Below are 18,780 nucleotides of genomic sequence, written 5' to 3'. Positions count from 1 at the left end.
TGCTGTCCATGGTGCTGAACTTTGTCAGCAGGTGTTGTCATGGAAATGATCTTGCGGCACCTGAACATATAAACACACTTCGCAAAAACTGGAAACATGCAACTACTGCGGTCCTTGATTCATGGTTTTAAGTCCAAGCAGAAAGAACAACAGCAATGAAGAACAGCAGCTCTGGGTTCTGACTGTTGGTTGGACAGAAACACAAAAACAAAAAAAGCTATTTGAAGACAATGTCTCATGTTTTAAAACTGAGCCTGACATTTCTTTTTTTTTTTTTTTTGCTATTTAATAACCTAACCAAAGTTACTGATTCCTTACAAACTAATGAAGAGAGGGTTCTAGAGATGTTTAGAGCAGATAAACAGAAAGTGTTTTAACTTCCTGCCATTGCCTTTCACATTTCTGTGCTGTTGGCACATCCCTAAAAGGAATTGTTTAAAAACCTAAATCTAAAATTCATCATGGATGCAGTGAGGAACTAAATATAGGAAAAAAACCCAGGACAGCATAACTCAAATCTGTCTGCTGCATACCTTGGACAGGAGTCAGTAGCTGATAACTGAGACTGAGGACAGGAGAGGAGCAGTGGCGGAAATATGGCTGCTGTCTGACAGTATGAAAAGGAAATTAAACAACGCTGAGATCAGACAGTAGACCCAGATTCTTGAAAGGTAAAATGCAGGAACTCAACATTAGGTCAACTCCTCCAAAACACAAGGGATGTCTAACTAAGAATCTAGCCCCAGATAATGAATGTAATGAGAAAAAAATCTATTTTTTCCACTGAGCCAGTGAATGTAAAACATGAATTAAACAGGTCATGCTAATTAGCTAATACAAGTGAAACTTCAGTCCTCTGCCTGAACTAATGCAATGCTTCATTTTTTATATACAGAATTTACCTGTAGATGAAATTTATTTCAGCAATGTCCCAAAGTTTGTATAAAAAGTGAAAAAGTATTAGAAAATGAAGTAAACCACTTATTCCTGACTTAAATGGAAATTTAGTAAGTTTAGATTATATTTAATTTTTCATTTATTGTTCTTGGGCTGATAACCCTCTAATCCAAATCAACATTTAGCATTTCAGACTAGCCTTCTTTTGTCAAATTAAAAAAAAAGTACTATGTTAATGTAGTCCATCAAGAGGATAATACTTATTTTTAGTATTTTATTGTATCCTATTCAAAAGGACAGAATGATGGAGCCAACAGCACTGAAAAATGAGATTGATTTGAGGTAAAGGTTTTCTTTCCTTCTTTTGGACCTGCTCTGCTCAAATGGTGGGGTTTGGCCTGGGAAGGGGAGGAGACAGAAATCAAACAGGGGAGAGGGAGAGGGAGGGGAAGAGAAAATGGGGTGGGACAGAGCCCCCTGCACACCCCCACACATACACATAAATGTGCAGACACACAAATGCATACACACACACACACAACTTTTCAGAGCCAAATGTGTTTCATGGACATTCAATTACACTAAGAGATGACATCTAGAGAACTGCAACAGATAAATAGGGTGAAAGGAAAGACCAGCTTCAGTCACCTCAGAGCAACTCCAGATTCAGACAGGAGAGAGGGAGAGGCAAAGAAAAGAGGGAGGGGGCCAAACGAGAGGGAGCCACACACAGGAGGAAAGAAGAGAGGCAACGCACTGCTCCAGCGCTCAGACTCCGAGAGGCAAGGACAGAGGAGAGATAGGGAGCTCAGCTCACTGACAGACGCACAACAAGAGAGGGCAGAAAGACGAGAGCTCCCGGGCTCAGTTACGCACTCAAGTAACTTCAGACCAGCTCAGATAAAACAAGAGAAACAAAGAGAAAAGAAGAGAAGGGAAGAAACTCTGGATTCTGACTCCTTCTGTGGCTCACCATATGTGGATTTCTCTGGACATTTTACGAGAAGCAGCATTATTCTATTTTTGACTTTATTTATTTTTTACTCAACATTTTGGCATCTTTCACCCAGACCTCCTCTGCCTTCCTGACACCCACTTTCCTGAACCAGAGTAGATAAATTGTTTGGGGACATGTGTGGATAAAAATTTAGTAGCAAATATGAATGACATGATACTTCCCTGTGTGTGTCTTTGGATGTGAGAGTGTAGGTGCACATTTTGAGCGTAAAAAAAAAAAAAAAAAAAAAGAGATATTGAGTGTGTGTGTATGTGTGAGCACCCGGCAGCAAAAAAGAGGCAGTCTAGGGAAGAGAGAAAGAGGTGAGAGGTCTTTGAGGCAAGCACCCAGTTGTTCCCACTGTGAGGTGATCTGAGTTATGGATGTTGACACATTCCTGCAGCGCTTCTGAGGAAGAAACAGCACCAGAGACTACAGCAGAGGCTTCACCACCAGCACCAGCTGCTCCATCACCATTATTATTACTGATAACGCCACATCTGCTACCAAGAACCTCTGATCATATCTACTGCGTTCTTGACGGTCTGTGATCCAGCTGTTCTACAGGTTTTCACACCACAGTGAGGTTGGTGAGATTGTGGTTTCCCCACACAGAGGTGGTGTAGCTGGTCGGTCGGGGGAGTTTCTCCCACTCTCGTTCCCTCTCCCTGCACCCAGCTCAGCATGCCCCAGTCCCTGAGCACCTCCACAGCTCTCCCAGCTCCACTACCATGTGTAGATGGACAGTGACACAAGGTGCACCGGTCGCCTGGTTCTCCTCCTGCCCCTGCTGCAGACCTCCTTCACTCTTTCTCACCCTAACCTTTCTTCTCCCGCTTCTCCTGTTCGGACCCTCCTCATCTACACCCCTGTCTGCTTTATCGTCACCATCAGACTCTGAAAACAACCATAATGCACCAGGAGGGAGTCCCCTGCACTTCTTCAGCTCACACCCGCCACCTTTCTCATCACCCGCACCGCTGCACGCATCCTCTGCGAGGTTGCCGCGGGAGATCAATGTGTCATCGTCTTCAGCGACAGTCGTCGGCCGCCACGTGCGGAGCAGCTACAACCATCTACAAGGAGATGTCCGCCGGAGAAAACTGTTTTCCTACCAAAAATTCTTTCTTCGCATTGACAAGAAAGGAAAAGTTAACGGCACCAAAAGCGAGGATGATCCATACAGTAAGTCACAGTTTGTTTCTGAATGTGTTTCTCAGGAAGACTTTCAGCAGGTAAATAGCAACTAGAATTACAAAGTAAGCTTTACAGGATAGAGGTGTTTTGTTTCTTCTTAGATTTTTTCATTTGCAATAAATTAGCAGAACATCTTAACACAGAAGGAATCCACTACACAAAGTTTCCTTTTAAATGTTACTATGTGTCCATGTCAGTGGGCAGACTATTGAAAAACACGTCTTGTGACTGTTTTTCTGAGCAACACATTTAAGACAGGTGACTGGGCTAAAGGACAAATAGCAGAGCTGCGTGCTCTTCAGCCTTTTCTCCATGTGTAGAGGCAGGCATTTCTGCCAGACTAAAGAGTTTGGGAACAGAGAGCACGACAGTAGGAAAGTGGGAGAGGAAAGGAGAAAACAGAATGAGTAAGCTAGGCAGATAAAAAAGAGATGATCCACTGGAACCAATTAGAAATCGCCCAGAGAAAGTTCTTCCTCTTTGAGGAAATATCTGAAACACAGCTATTACCAAACCACTGGGGAGAATGACAAGTACACTTATTTCTGGCTGTGAATGAGTTGTAGCTATAATAGTGTTTGGTATATGCTAAGTATGAGGCTATGCAGACTCTTAGCAGGCTGTGAGATACGATTTTAACCTTTATTTATCTCGAAAAGGGTCACTGAGCGCACATGCATCTTTTGTCAGCACCACTCAGCTTCACATTCACATTCTTTCACACCGTAGATTGTCAGGTCTTCCACCGATAAGCGCAGAGAGACTTCATTTGTACTTTTAAGGTACCTTAAGCTTCCCTAACTCTAGTATTGAATGGAGCAATGATGATAATTGGAAATGCACAAAACCTCTAGTGAAGATGCATGTTAAGGATATGCATTAACATGAATCACAGTAAAAGCACCGTTTTCAGTTGCATAAATTCCCCCCCCAATATTGCAATAACTGCATATTAGCATGCAAACACCAGCAAAAAATTCAATATGCACACTAGCAAATATGAATACTTTTAAGGACTTGTAAAGGTCAACGTAATTATTTACGACTGATCCAGAACAGAAAGTCAGCTGTTATCATTCTGTAGTCTGTAGTTATCTTCTAGTTAAACACATCTGGAAGTTCTCTGGGACTGCCACAGTCTTCTGGCCTCTGAATAGCGGCATCGCCTAAAGGCACATTGACAGTAGATGTTGAGGGAGAACAGAACATTACTCCCACATTTACCTGCCCAGAATTTTTCTGCCAGTTCCCTGAATTAGATGGGTGACGTCCAAAACACGAGCTAATTTCTTTAAGATTATTCAACAGGCTCCCTGCTGCATTATGTCCACTGCATGTGTTTGAATCTGTCAGAGCATGTCAAGCACGTGTGTCTGGGAAGGTAATCTTCATAAATGGATCTTTATCACTCGCACACCTTCATACACATGGCAGAAGTTTGTATGCATCCGTCTGTGGGTCTGTGGTGCTGTACAAGCCTCTCCTGCTGAGAGCACATGCACACACATGCCTGAGCACAGAGAGGCCAGTCTTGCGCATGGCCTCCATATGGCAAAGCCCACTTTTATTAGGGCCAGGGCCAGTGTGAATATGAGTGTGATTGTGTATGTGTGTGTGTGCCACTCAGACACCAGGTCTCTGCCAGACATGGCTGAAGGAATTTCAATTAGCGTCTTGTCCTCCCTCCCCTTTCCTGCAGATACACACATGCACACACTTTTAGACACATGCACATAAAGAGCTTAACCATTAGGGTGCAACGTGTCACTAACTATAATGGCATCAGGTCATGGCATTAGAGGCACTATCCATCAATTTCAACAGCTTTTGCAAATTGATTGTAGTGGGAAATAGGTAGGAACGTTTTGGAGAAAAAAAAATCTTAAATATGAGGACTTTGCCATAGAGGCAAAACCTTTGAGGCCACAGTTTGCCTTGGCAGCATACTTGGTATCTAGCAGATAGGAATCACAGATGAAAATGTGCTTACAATTAAAAGACAATGGCTGGAAATTTGGTGATAAACTAGAGAGATTTGGCTGCGATAAAACAACGTTTACATTTATGCCTGTCTTGCACACCGTCATACTATAGTGCACAGTTTGCATGTCTGCAGTTTGTATGGTTATGTTAATGCCCACCACCTGCATATTTTGCATGTGCTCTAAAAATCGGTAGAGAACAAATTGTACCCTTCGAACTAAACCAAACAGAACATAATTCAATTCTCCTCCTGTAACTGAGAACATGGATGTCATACTGGACATACTAAACATCGTGTTTTGGTTTTTTCCCCACATGCCCATAGCTTCTCAGATCCTGATGTGTTTGTCTGTCTGTGTGGTTTTCAGTGACATTCTTGCTTATTTTCATATGCTACAGATTATAACACTGTTCATTTATATTGTATAGGTTTACAACAGACACAATCAAAATAACTGCTTCAAACCTGCACAGAGACTTTTGGGCTAATTCGTTCTTTGATGCAAGTTTCTGGCCTTTATGAGCTCATTAGAAACACATGGCTCATTTGAAGCAGTGCAAAGCAAGTTTGCAAACGCACTGCATATAAACATACTACGACATTTACTCGGCCATGATAAGGTGGTGCATTAAATTTGATCTGTCTCAAATTCAGGTGTTTCATATCTGAAACTATCTGACAGCTTCATATCAAGTTGTCAAAATTGGACCACTCCTCTGTGAAAGCAACAAACTGAAAGCTAGTGAGAAAGCAGTTGTTAGTGTGGTTAACATGAACTGGTGTCTGGTAAAGTTCAGAAGGTCAAGATTGTAAATGAGTGTCATTAGATGGTGTCAGAGGTGATGAAGTTTTAGGTCCAGTTCTGGGGTCGAGGTTCTCCTGCACAGACAAGCCTTCTCCTAATCATCATTTCAAACCTGAGGGCAGTGCTCAAATGTTTAGGGCCTGTATTGTGAATGAGGGCTCACTAGTGCACGTAAGCTTTTACCTGTACTCATGTAAACGACACCAGTCTGTCCATCTTGCCTTATAGGGCCTTCACTCTCTCAGAACAAGGGAAATCATGCAGGGCTCTTGTGTTTAGCACCGATTCGACCACTGACCAACATAACTGTCCTTGTTTTCTTCTCACCATGTTGCCTTCACACTGTTGCATCTTGTTTACAAAGAAATCAATAAAGCAATTAAACAAATGGACAACAAATGTGTTCGCAGTTTGACCACAGGGTTGAGGTTTTGTGTAGCTCAATTAGCACTGAATGGTGCCAACTCGACTAGAGCTGGAGCTTTGATTCTCAGTGTGGCTGGATTGTAAAAGCTCCCACAAAAAACAAGTTACAAATTTCACATTCTTTAGAGCAGTAAAGACTAATTTGACATTAATAATTTTGAAATGCAAGACTATAATACATTTCTTTTGCAAATAAAACACTGATGTCCAAATGTCCTGCAAATTCTAATCCAAAGTACTTTTGTCTATAATTTGAGTTCTAAAAGTCTTTTCCCCCCTTTAAATCTGTTCCTTTCAAACTTTTACTAATACAAATGGGCTTGATAAAAAAAAAGTTGCTACAGGTTAGTGTCCATATCTTGACAAAATAAATCAGATCACTGCACTAAATTACAGAAAAATTGCCTTTGATTTGACAGAATTTGCCTGAAAACATGAAGACTATGGCAGGAAATACCATAATCAGTAGAACAAATATGTTTCAGAAACATTTGTATAAAATCTACAAAACCACAACCACTTCATGCCCTTTCTGATTTTTTACTTGAAATTAGTCCCAGTCTTCTCCGTTTCTAACAGTCTCCATTTTGCTAGCGTACCCCCTGTCTCTCTGTTTGATGAGCGTGTTTAGGGTTCTTGTGGGAAAAGGTAACAGTGTGGCCAATAAAAGAGAGTTATGAGGAGGTGCTGGATGCTGCAGACGTTAGTGTCAGCGTCGCTTTTCATTCAAAGTTACTTTGACATCTTCATGGACTCTCCCCTCTAACAGTCATAAATAACAGCGTAGAGCAAACGTCACCACACAAGCTTGTTCAGGAAATACTCAACCTATCATCGAGTACTCCTAAAGCTGCCAGAACCAAGTTTAACATCAGCAATTACATTCAGCTGTACCATAAACACACACTACCTACACACCCATTCATGTATTTAGCCTCTGTGATCTTGCCTCTGACAACACTAAATTCTTTTACTGAAATTAACACAAGCCGCTACTGAAAGGGTGTTTTAAAAAAAAAAAAAAAGAAATAGACAACACTTTGTGGAAATTAGTGAAAATAAGTTGGCTGTCTAACCTACTCAACTTATAACATCCCATACAATAAAAAAAAAGAAATACAGTTGGTTCTACATACACACTTGCCATGATGATATTCTCTTAATACCTAAACTGCAGTGGGAGTCTGGATCAAATCATGTCAAGTCTGATTTATGACTTCTGTTACTGCAGAAACATTACATAATATTGATTATCTTGCAAAAGAGCAATGTCATTTTACCCTGACAGACAGCTTTGCCTCATACATTCAGAAATTACTTAATGGATAATAAAAACCAAGCCAAAGTATCAATATCATGTTGCAAGCTTTCAACAAAGATGGATTAATGAGCCCTTCACTGGTGTTTACTGGAAGTTTAAAGTCACTTAACATAAGTTATTACATAATTTGTGATCTCTAGAATCTTTAAATGCTCAGACTGTGACAGATGTTATTCCCAGAAATAAGGCCATCAAAGTCAAGAAAACAACCTCTCTGCACTGAGAAAACATACGTGCCGTAAAACAGATGATGCAAGGGAGTGAGCATTCCTTAGTTTGCCTGCTTTACAAATTTACAACTTGTTGTCTTAATAAATATTCAGCATAGTCTGAACCTTTTGAAACATTTAAAGCTTCCAATATGACTTGTTACGCAATACATTCTCCATCCAGTATTATGGAAAGCTCTCCTGAGTGTAGCAATGAAAAAGTAATAGTCACGTTTAATATTTTACAAATTTGTGTTTTATTATCAGTTGCCATTTTTATTACTGAATGATAAAATATAACAGATATGATCACAAAAATAGTATCGTGTACGCATATTAAAAACCTGTCTATTGCACAACTTCATGGCCTTCCTGCCCTTTTCAGCAGCACTGTTTTCCCTCTCACACACAGGGCTGAGTGTGAAGGACTAGAGGTCCAGATGTATGAGTGCCCTTTGACCCCATTACGACTAGTACAGGTCATTTACAGAGCATGCATGGGCTCATGCTTTGGATGTGTTAGGAAGACACGTGCAGCGCTGAAAATGATCAGAACAACCATCCACAGTTTCCCCATCAAGATACAAGATGTTTAGTCCTTGTAAAGTGTGTGTTTCATACTAGCTGTGTTTTTACAAAGAGTATGTGACAGGATACGTCCCATTTTTCTATCATGGTTTACATTTTTCCTGTCAACGCGGTTCGATATTTTCCCGTCGGTTCCCTGCTCTGTCCATTAATGTGTCAGCTATAACAAGACTGAAATGACTGCCAGATTTCTGTAGGCAAACTGAGGCACAAATCGTCGGGCAGCATCTTAAACAAAACTCTTTCAGCAGCAAATCATGATTCTGTAAGATCTTCCTCTGCTTTCCAGAAACCTGGCTCTCTGAAGAGAAAAGGGCTCCAAACATCAAGAGTTGATTATCTGCAAAGACTCTTGTGTTGGACAGTTTGGTTTTGATGGACGGCCTCATTCATTTTTTGTTCTGAGGAGGATTCTTGCTGGGTTCAATCAGGGAAAGATAAAACCTGTGGAGATGCTCTTGACTTTAAACTTGCTTCTCAGTAATTAACCTGATTTCTAAACAACGATCGTGCTTCAGTGTGAGTCACTATAACCGACATGTAAAACACAAATCTGCTGAATGAATAATTGTGTAGTTTACAGATATACCTATCTGAAGTTTGCGTGGAGGTTTTGACGCATCTGGGAGTGCAAAGTAATCTTACTGAGGTTTTACAGAGTTTACATCATCAATATGGAGACCTATTTACTGCATGAATGCAAACATATGGCTCATTAAGCACAGCCCACTGCTCATTTCAGGCAAGTAGAGTAAAGTGGAGTAAACAGTGATGGGAAATCATCATGTACAATTAAGAACTGGAAATTGCCCTGTCAGCAACACACTCATCTCCATGGCTGAGTGTTGTAATGTTTTGTAATCCCAGCAATGTCATGGAGGTGGTCATTGGCAAAGTTGGAGCCAGGACTACTTGGTTCTAGAAATGATTCACTGAGAAGGAAAACAAAACTAATGGAAAAAGCTAAATGTGAAACAGTGTAATCATTCTGTAGTTCAAGTGCTAGTTTTGGAGAACAATCACAAGCTCGAGTCCCTCATCATGTGCTATAAAATCCCCTTTATACTGGAAACAGAGCCAGAGATTTGTAATGTATGTAAATGAAAGATCCAGATGAAAATCAGTGGTCAGACCTGAAACCATTAGCCAAGTGATGAGTTGATCATTTTTTTGACAAATGGTTGTCAAGCTGAAAGCCCAATGTTTAATTTTAGCTCATGGATAATCTTTGGGTTTTGGACAGTTGGTCAGATACTAGACCATTCACAGAAAGAACGAACAAGGAAAAGAAGAAAAAAAAAACAAAAAAAAACACTCAGCTGCAGCCCCTTTGGTCTTGTAGAAATACACTGGAAGCCTCATGATGACCGTGTCATTTTTGGTGTTGGGCTGGTGCATGTGAACAGGCACTATTACCGGCCAGTAAAGCAGTAGGAGGTGAAGAATAGCATCTGTGACAGATAACATCCAGGGCTGCTGCAATATAGACACCATGTGCTTCAGGAAAAGCCCCTCCATCAAATACACATACATACACACACACTGCATGAAAGTGAGGCTCTTAATGGAGTCATCAAAGGTAAGAGAGCTCAGAGTTGAGTCCAGAAAGGCATCTGGACAAGCTGGCTGTTTGAACAGAGCACCCAGGAATGCCAGTTAATTACTCTGCGTGTGCGTGTGTGTGTGTGTGTGTATATATATGAACATAGGTGCATGTGGAAAAAGAGATGGAAAAGAAAGAACCATACAGAGAGAGAAAGCTGCATGTGACAAACTGAATAATATTTGTCCATGTCTATGCATAACATTTGTGGTGTAAAATAACAAGATTTCTAAAGCTTAAAGTTCAGTGCCAACAACTCAAACCACAACAGTTGGGAAACTCAGCATTGGCAGCCAAACTGTAAATGAAAAATGTGTGAAATGCAGACGACCGTCACAGCACTTTGCCTGCAAACATAACTCCGGCCTTGTCAGGCCTGTGAAATGTTTTGACAGAAACTGGCAGCTCTGGCACTTTATCAGGTTACAAAGTCAACTGCGGTAAAGAAATCACAATATCTCAGGTGGTTATGTTTCTTTTTCTTCTTTCGATAAAATCACCATTAACATCATTGTGAATTTCTGTTAGGGTCCACCCCGCTGCTCTTAAACATGTGTGACATAACTTTCTGTGGTCGTGCTGCGCTCGGTAAAGTTCAAAGTATGTGAACTGGAATCACGAGCAGCCGGGCAGACAAAACTTAATATCACACACAGGGGGTCACAGCTTTGCTTGTTCGCAGAATATTCAGTCTTTGTTTTTCTTTTTGTAACTCAGAAATCTGGAGCAGTGTGAATATTACTAATGGAAAAAAATATAGATTTTCATTTACATGATCATCTTTTCAATACAGTTTATACTGCATTTAACAGGCAAGATTTATTCTGAAAATAAATCCATTTACCTACTACTTGTAAAAGAGATTTGGCCATATTGAAAATCAGAAACAGGCCCCTATTTTTGTCAGCTCCGGTCGAAGCTGTCGGCCAGACGGGCTTTGATGTGGCCACTTAGCGCACAATGATACTGTTGTCAACCACATTAGTCTAAACCAATACCTCAACATTTACAACACACACTATATAGCAGGTTCCACTACAACCCAATGCTCTTGACAAGCACTTGCAAAGCAAACAATACAACCAAAAAAAACTTCATAAAGAGCCGCAACTATTCAACCAAAAACAATAGAGCTATGAGTTTTATCCTACTAAATCGATGGGAGTCCTTAAACACAGCAGTGGCAACAAGACTTTTCTAATAAAACCTTTTTTAAAAAGAATTTGCCCTGTTGTGTTTTGTATTTATAAGGCCAAACAGAGCAGACTAGTTTAATATATTCAGTTCATATCTGGTTTCAGGACAATGGTGGTCCATTTTTCCTTTCCTAAATCCTTTATTCCTCTTTTGTGTCTTTTATTTCTTTGCTGGCAAGGGTTTACTTGTCGTTAGCGTCTGGCAGTTGCATGGCCATAAACTCTCACGTCACAGTGAATAATACGCATCGTCAGTCACTCTGCTGCCACAGTATCAAAGAGGAAAATGATCTTGGTGTTAAGACCTCAGCCAATTCAAATCAGATATTAAATCTTGAAAAATGTATAATAGGGCAATTTTGCTTCATGAAAATTTAGTGTCTTGGATGTCACATTTACATTTCACATCCAAAACAAATGAGAGAATTAGTTACTGCAGGGGAAAAAAAACCCCAAAAAAAACAGGAAAAGTCAGTGGTTCATCCAAATATCCGAACACCGGCTGTTGAATAAAAGAAATAAAACCATTTCCACTGCTCTTGCTGAGGGAGGTTCACGACACTAAGCGACAATATTTCACAATGCAGAGCGAGACCTCTCTGGGCTGCAGGCATGCCATGGACCCACTCACAGCTGGTCACAGTCTCGAGGTCACAATGTGAACAACCGCAGTATAATCTTCTAAAAAGCCCCTCTATAAACAGTGGAAACATTTTCACAACCTCCCTTAACCTTTAGGTTCAGCTGGAGACTTACTGACTGTTTCAAAAGGCACTGGCCAGGGGCTGACGAGCATATGTGTGTGTGTGTGCATCTGAGGAAACATTTTTTTTAATATATGTTTGTGATTGTGTTTGTCCATGTAAATGGAAAAATTAAAGCTGTGATGACTCCTCATCCATTTTCTATACTCTTCAGGAAAAACACAGCTAATAAATAAACCACTGCACAACTTTACAGCATCAAGATCTGATCAGCAATTTACCTTCATCAGCGACTTAATGATTAAACACATGAAACAATTCTAGAGTAGCGGACTGAACAAATGAAATAAGGCTGAGACATTGAGAATATCCTGCTTAAGAAAAAAAATACTGTTATCTGACTTGAATGATTATTATTATTAAGAATTTGCTCTCAGCATCTATGTAGAGTCACTGCAAAATAACTGTAAGCCACTCCAATACTTCATCCAAAACTGGTGGACTTTCTATCCCTCTGTTATTTGCCAGTATGTGCTGTGAAGTTACAGCTCAAGACTGAAGGGAGGCAGTAAGTGTCCACCTGCTTTTACACAAATTTCTATTTGTGTAAAAAGCCTGAAAAAGTACAGAAATATGCAAAAAACAGTTTTTCCAAAAAAAGCAGAATGTGGCAAAGTACAACAGCGAATAAATAATGTCATGCCTAAGGCAAATCACTAAGCAATAGAAAAATAACTGCTGAAGAAAACATCAGATCTGTGTTAACCTAATGAGTCTGTAACTTCTCAAACTAATACAAGAAACAAACAGAAATGCCATATCTCCAGCATGTTTTCTATGTTGCTTTTCATCTTTTTTCACCCTTTTCTAAAGGCAATAGCTTAATTACATCAAACTGGAGAACTAGCACCACCATCTGTTTACATTGTCTCATCTTCTAATATGCATAAAACTCATTATCAAAGATACAGCTCTCAATGTATTAAAGATACTGCTGTGTTTCTACACTCGGCATATTGTATGTTAACAATGTACTCTAAAGGCTGATTTGTATTACCCTAGGGATGTGGAGTCACAGTGGAGCTAAGATTTGGCTACAAAACCCATTAAACATGGTAATGATCTTTATGGAGTGATAAATGAACAGTTTCTGACTGTTGGATAGGTAGGTTGTGTTTATTTGTACTGGTAGCTCCTGTCAGTGTTACAGTTTGACTGGTAGAAACCTTTTTGGCTTGTTTATATTAAAGTTGTTGCCCTGTTACACACAGATGTTTGCCGTTAAAAAAAATGTTGATAGCGGAAAATGTCCATGCCTTTTATATTAGGTAAACCCCGCGCTATTTGTGCACTATGGGTTGTAAAACCTTTTCTTTTTCTCCTGTAGACTCAAAAACATAAATTCATATGGTAATTAATATGTTGGGCTGAGATCCAAGGTGCACACGGAGGCAGAAAAAAACGAATGAGAGTGAAATAGGTTTTAAATACAAAATAGGACTAGAACCAGAGGCTAAGTCTATTGTTTAAGTTTGTGCATCTGTGTATTTATCACAAAAATCTCATGTCTGCGATGCAAGCTCAGGTTCTGTTTTTTCTCCAACTCCTTGCCATAAACCCTGTTGTTGCAATCTAAGCCTTTTGTTGCAGTGTTGCCTTTTAACTCGCAGGCAGACAGGCTGCTTCTGGTAAAGGGGCCATAAAAGCACCCGGTGCTTTTGGTTTCTGACAAACCACATGAAATGAGAGGAGGAAAAAGGGTTTGAACAGGTGGACCTGCCTTTGGCGCAGCACACAGAGACCTTATTTTTATGGCGCTCAGAAATGTCAGCTGTGCTGTAGCGAGCTGGAACATTTTGAACCTGACAGATCAGTATTGTGGTACATGTCTGTGTGAGTAATAACACACCAAAGTGATGCACAGTGAGCTACAACAATGTTACTGAAGTCAAACAAGCTTTTATTAACCAAGTGAGGGGAGAGTTTAATGCCTGTATTCTTCAGCCAGGGGCCACAATACAGAGAAGGGCAAAAACAATTTAAAAAAAACTCTCTTAAAACCTCCCTGTCAAATATAGGGAAGTGTGAAAATACAGAGAGAAATCTTATTGTACATGAAAACAGGTTTGTTTGTTTTGGCAGTGCAGCTCTGCATGGCGTAACGTTATCCATCACCCATTACTGTAACAGGAAACTAAGAAAAGCTGAAGAATGATATTAACAGAGCTCAAAAATACTTCAGAAATACTTCTGTTTCTCACTTCAATCTCTGACTATTCCTGTAACCAGGCTGCACTTCCTACTGGCCCCTTTAACAAATCCACTAAACCCCTGATAGTTTTACAGCTTGGTGTAACTGACTTTAGGATGAGAGAAGAAAGAGCCAGTGACCACAGCTTCAACTATTAATTGGTTCAGGCTTGAAAACCGATAGGGGCGCTTTGACCTCTTGCCAGTCTGGCAGCTAGAAAGCCTCTCTCCGTCCTGTCCATGTGCCTGCCTGACTGAGCTCCTATGGTCAGAAAAACAAACACAGAATGGAGAAATGTTTTTTTCCTGGCTTACACCTCAGTCTCAGGGCACGCAGCCCACAAGCTAACCAGCAAATGAACAGAGGGCAAGAGGCCGATCTGAGGTCTGACTGTCACATAACGAAAAAAAAAAAAAAAAAACCAGAGGGAGACAAGACTGGGTTTCACTTGTGACGAGGAAACTGCTGGTTTCTCCTGCAGTATTTTAGGAATTTTTAAGCTATTTGCAAAATTATAGAGACTAATTAATAGCAATGCACACAGATCCTAACCTCATTTTCCAGCTTGAACCTTTTCACATTTTATACTGACGTTGATAAAATTACTTGACAATATCAACATGGGCATTAACACTAAAATAATAATTACTTAAATAACTACTTATCCTAAATATTCTCCCTGTTATCAAAATGTAAAAGGCAGCAAAACAACAAAGAAACATCCACACAAGGTTTTGACATGTGTGTGTCTGTGTCTCTGCTGCACCAGGTATTTTGGAGATCAAGTCAGTGGATGTGGGAGTGGTGGCCATCAGGGGCCTCAGCAGTAACTACTACTTGGCCATCAGCAAGAAGGGAGAGCTATATGGAGCGGTGAGTATCTGCCCTTTTTATATATTATACTGTATCGGTTGCTCCAAAATCTCTGTTTGCTTTTTCTACAAGGACTTTTACTTTCTTATGGCTGTCAAATTCAACTGGTGATGTCAATCAAAGTGGCTCAACGTTTAGCAGCAGAGGCACTTTTCTCAGAAGTGACTGTGGATCTAAATTTTCTTGAAACAATGGACAACACTCTCTTTTCCAGAAATAGGAACAGTTAGTCGATGCGAGCTCTCCTCTCTGCTACCACCAGCTCTGCTCCGACTCCATTCAGAAACACTATCCCTCAGTTTCTCTATTCTGCTTCAGTCCCTCTGGGGGAAACGCAGTCCTTGTTTCCCTCTCCCTCCCTTGCTTTCCTTCATCTCATTCTCTCCCTCCTTTTTTTCTCTCTTCCTCACTTTGAAAGGACACAAACTTTCAGCATGTCTCTCTGGAGCCACACCACAGATGAAATGACACACGGTAGAAAGAGAAAAAGAGGCATTTTGTTGCATGGCCTGAAACTGAATTCCCATGACGTCTTCTGCTCAGTGCAACACAAGCATAGGAGCTGGCGTTTGATTACACTTGATGGATTTAGACAGTGACTTCTTTATCCAGTGGTAATCAAATGAAATCATTGTTTCATTACATCGCCAGATTAATGAAAGGATAAAAGGATTATGACTGTCTTTAGCTTCTACCATGATTTGATTTGTAGAAAAGTCTCAAAGAAAACAAAAAAAGGATTTACCATGTGGTCTGGGATATAGTCTCAATATATCTCTTTTATGTTAACAGTTACCTTTAAGATCCGGCCAGTAAGCCACTTAGTAAAAATGGTGCTGACACTGTATTTCATATTTCATTACCATAAGTTGATGTCACAGTTTTATTACTAATCATTATAATTCGAGGACACTCACAGTTTAGTCGTACCGAGCACCAGCATTAGTTAAAAATCTGTACAGTGTCTGTAAATATTCTTATTTTGCTTTGGGAACATTCAGTTTTACTTCTGGAACCAATTTCAGCAGCTGTGGCCAGAGAGAGAGAGAGAGAGAGAGAGAGAGAGAGAGAGAGAGAGAGAGAGAGAGAGAGAGAGAGAGAGAGAGAGAGAGAGAGAGAGAGAGAGAGAGACAGAGAGAGAGAGAGAGAGAGACAGAGAGAGAGAGAGAGAGACAGAGAGACAGAGAGAGAGAGAGAGAGAGTTTTATTGAGTGTGTTTGTGTGTCGTGTGTGCAGGGCAAGTACATTTTTGCTCGTGATATTAACTGAATCCAGTTAAGCGGTTGTTTAAGCGACATTTACCTTAAGCACAAGGGCAGCCAAAAACTGACAAATATTACTCTCTCAGATCATTTTCCCTTCGTGTACCAGTGGGTGGTCACTGCAGTAATGTAAAAGATCATCATCATCATCATCATCTCCAGCCATCTGAATTCCATGTCCAGTTTTTAGATTTTTTTGGCAATAGCTGATGAATTCATTTATCCATGTTGTCACAAGAAGTAAAATGTCAACATGTTGCTGCTGTGCTCAAAGGTCCAGAGGAACAACTAGAGCATTAGTAATCATTAAAATAAGTCTAAATGAAACAAACCCAGAGTAAGAAGGGCATAAAGACAAGGTAAATGAATGCTAGGAAGACAGCTGCTGTATTACAGTAAAAAGAAAGTGATGAAGTTGCTAATAAAATATACAAGTAAACCACAGATGTGTATTAGCATTCTGCCTTTGAAATTAGGTCTTAAAACCATCACAACAGCGTGTGGTTCATTGATCAAGAGCTGAAGACAAATTTGTATTTTGGACTAAAGCTACCACATGTCAGACAGAACACACACTAAATATGTTGTAATATCTTTTGAACTCTGCTTTTAATTTTTATGTCTGTCACTTACACCCCTTGTCTATCCTGCAGAGGGACTTTGGCCCGGACTGTCGTCTGATTGAGCGCATCGAAGAGAACAAGTACAACACCTACGCTTCAGCAGAGTGGCGCAACAAGAAGAAGCATATGTTTGTGGGACTGAACGCCAACGGAAAGCCAATGCGAGGGAAGAAGACACGAAGGAAAAACACAGCCACTCACTTCCTGCCCATTGTGGTCCAACCACGATGAGTGGACCTATCAGCCAGGAATAGAGCTCTACAGAACGCAGGGTACCAGATATTTTTTGGAGTTGCAGTGATGGCTACATTGGACAGATCTGAATGGGATCTGAATGATGCACTGAGGAAGAAAAGAATGGAAACCTTCAGTACAGACATTTAACTCTACTGGATAAAGACATTTCTATTTTTAAAAAAAGAAACAAGATATATTGGTATACAATGTATATATTATTTCTGTTTTAAGTTATAAAGTACATTGGCACAGTAGAAAATATGAAAAGAAACTACTTCTGTGCCAAAACGTGATTTAGTAACTCACATTTCTACATTTGCGTAGTGTGAAGCGCTTGACTGGGGAGAAATTAAAATGACAGGCAGCAAACGAAGCAAGAGAGTAGAGAAAAGAGGAAGTGCTGATCGAAAGCTGACTGATGGGAAAGACGACGACAAGAAAGGCAGGGAAGAAAAAGAAGGCAGAGTCGAAAAGGATTTTAGTCATGAAAGCCCCAGCACAGTAGCAAGTCTATCACTATGATGTTTGTCTTTAAAATTATTTATTTGTGTAATATTTAACAAAAAAAAAAGAAAAAATATAAAGGACAAACTTTTTTTTAAAAAAATCATTTATGCTTTTCTTTTTGAATATAATCATTTAAACACAAATAAACTAAAAATATATTTGTCTTTAACTTCCTGACTGACTGAATGTTTGAAAGATTTATGGTTCAATTATTGGTTGCTCATATTATAAGTGCAGAGGAAAGAGAGAAATAAAAAATAAATAAAAATTAAAAAAAAAAAAAAACATTCAATGAGGTTTTTGAATCAGTTGACACAGGTAATTGAATTACTGTATTCTTTTAAGATTGCTGTTCAAAGTCCTGGGAATAAATACACATATCATCTGCTGAAGACCACAAGAGTTTTCAACCACATCGGTGTGCAGTCTGCCTGGATGAAGCAAACTCCAATCCCTGATGAATACTGTGTGGTTGAAAGCTTCAGAGCCACTAAGTGGACCGTGATTCAAAATTATTTTGTCAAACTACGATTCAAGAATAACGCACAAATATTTATACCAAATAGAGTAAGTCATTGGAGCATCTTTCTAAAACCAAGACATGAAGCAGGACTCTGTTAGAGATTAGACTTTTGAAAGGAGCCCAGCAGACAGCCTGGTTGGTGAGTTCCGGGGGTTTTATTTCTCACTGCAAAAATCTCTCCCTTACAAGTACACATGGCAAACATGGCTTCCTGGAGGATAAACACTGTCTTTTATGTGATAACAACAAAGAAAAAACAGGCTTTAGAAATGGCCAAAACACACACCCCACACACACACACGCACACGCACGCACACGCACACACACGGGTGGCTGGGTAAAGAGGTGTGTGTATCAGTGTGGTCTAGCAGCTGGGAAAAGCCTCCTCCTTGACCTTACTTGTCTGAAACCTGTTGCTGTGCCCCCTGAGACACAAAGACACATGGAGCAGGGCATATGGTATAACGTAAATATCACTCCCTTGTTTATCACCTGACTCTAATTAACTATGATGTCATGTTTTCTTTATTCTTCTCTAGCTTTCCAATCTTTTTCTTTAACTAGTTCTCTCCTGCGA

The 18,780-nt window shown here is 40.0% G+C and overlaps 1 protein-coding gene across 1 annotated transcript; it reads left to right on the top strand.

Annotated features, from left to right (window-relative positions):
• The first annotated feature begins 1,453 nt into the window (after positions 1–1,453).
• On the top strand, positions 1,454–17,744 carry fgf10a (fibroblast growth factor 10a). The gene is made up of 3 exons (XM_026297766.1): positions 1,454–3,079; positions 14,948–15,051; positions 16,967–17,744. Exons 1-3 carry the CDS (start codon positions 2,626–2,628, stop codon positions 17,165–17,167), a joined length of 759 nt encoding a protein of 252 aa, XP_026153551.1. The 5' UTR covers positions 1,454–2,625; the 3' UTR covers positions 17,168–17,744.
• The last annotated feature ends 1,036 nt before the right edge of the window (positions 17,745–18,780 follow it).

Source organism: Mastacembelus armatus, chromosome 12 (genome assembly GCF_900324485.2).
Source record: "Mastacembelus armatus chromosome 12, fMasArm1.2, whole genome shotgun sequence".
Lineage (NCBI taxonomy): Eukaryota > Metazoa > Chordata > Actinopteri > Synbranchiformes > Mastacembelidae > Mastacembelus > Mastacembelus armatus.
This window is presented reverse-complemented; position numbering and strand designations above follow the sequence as displayed.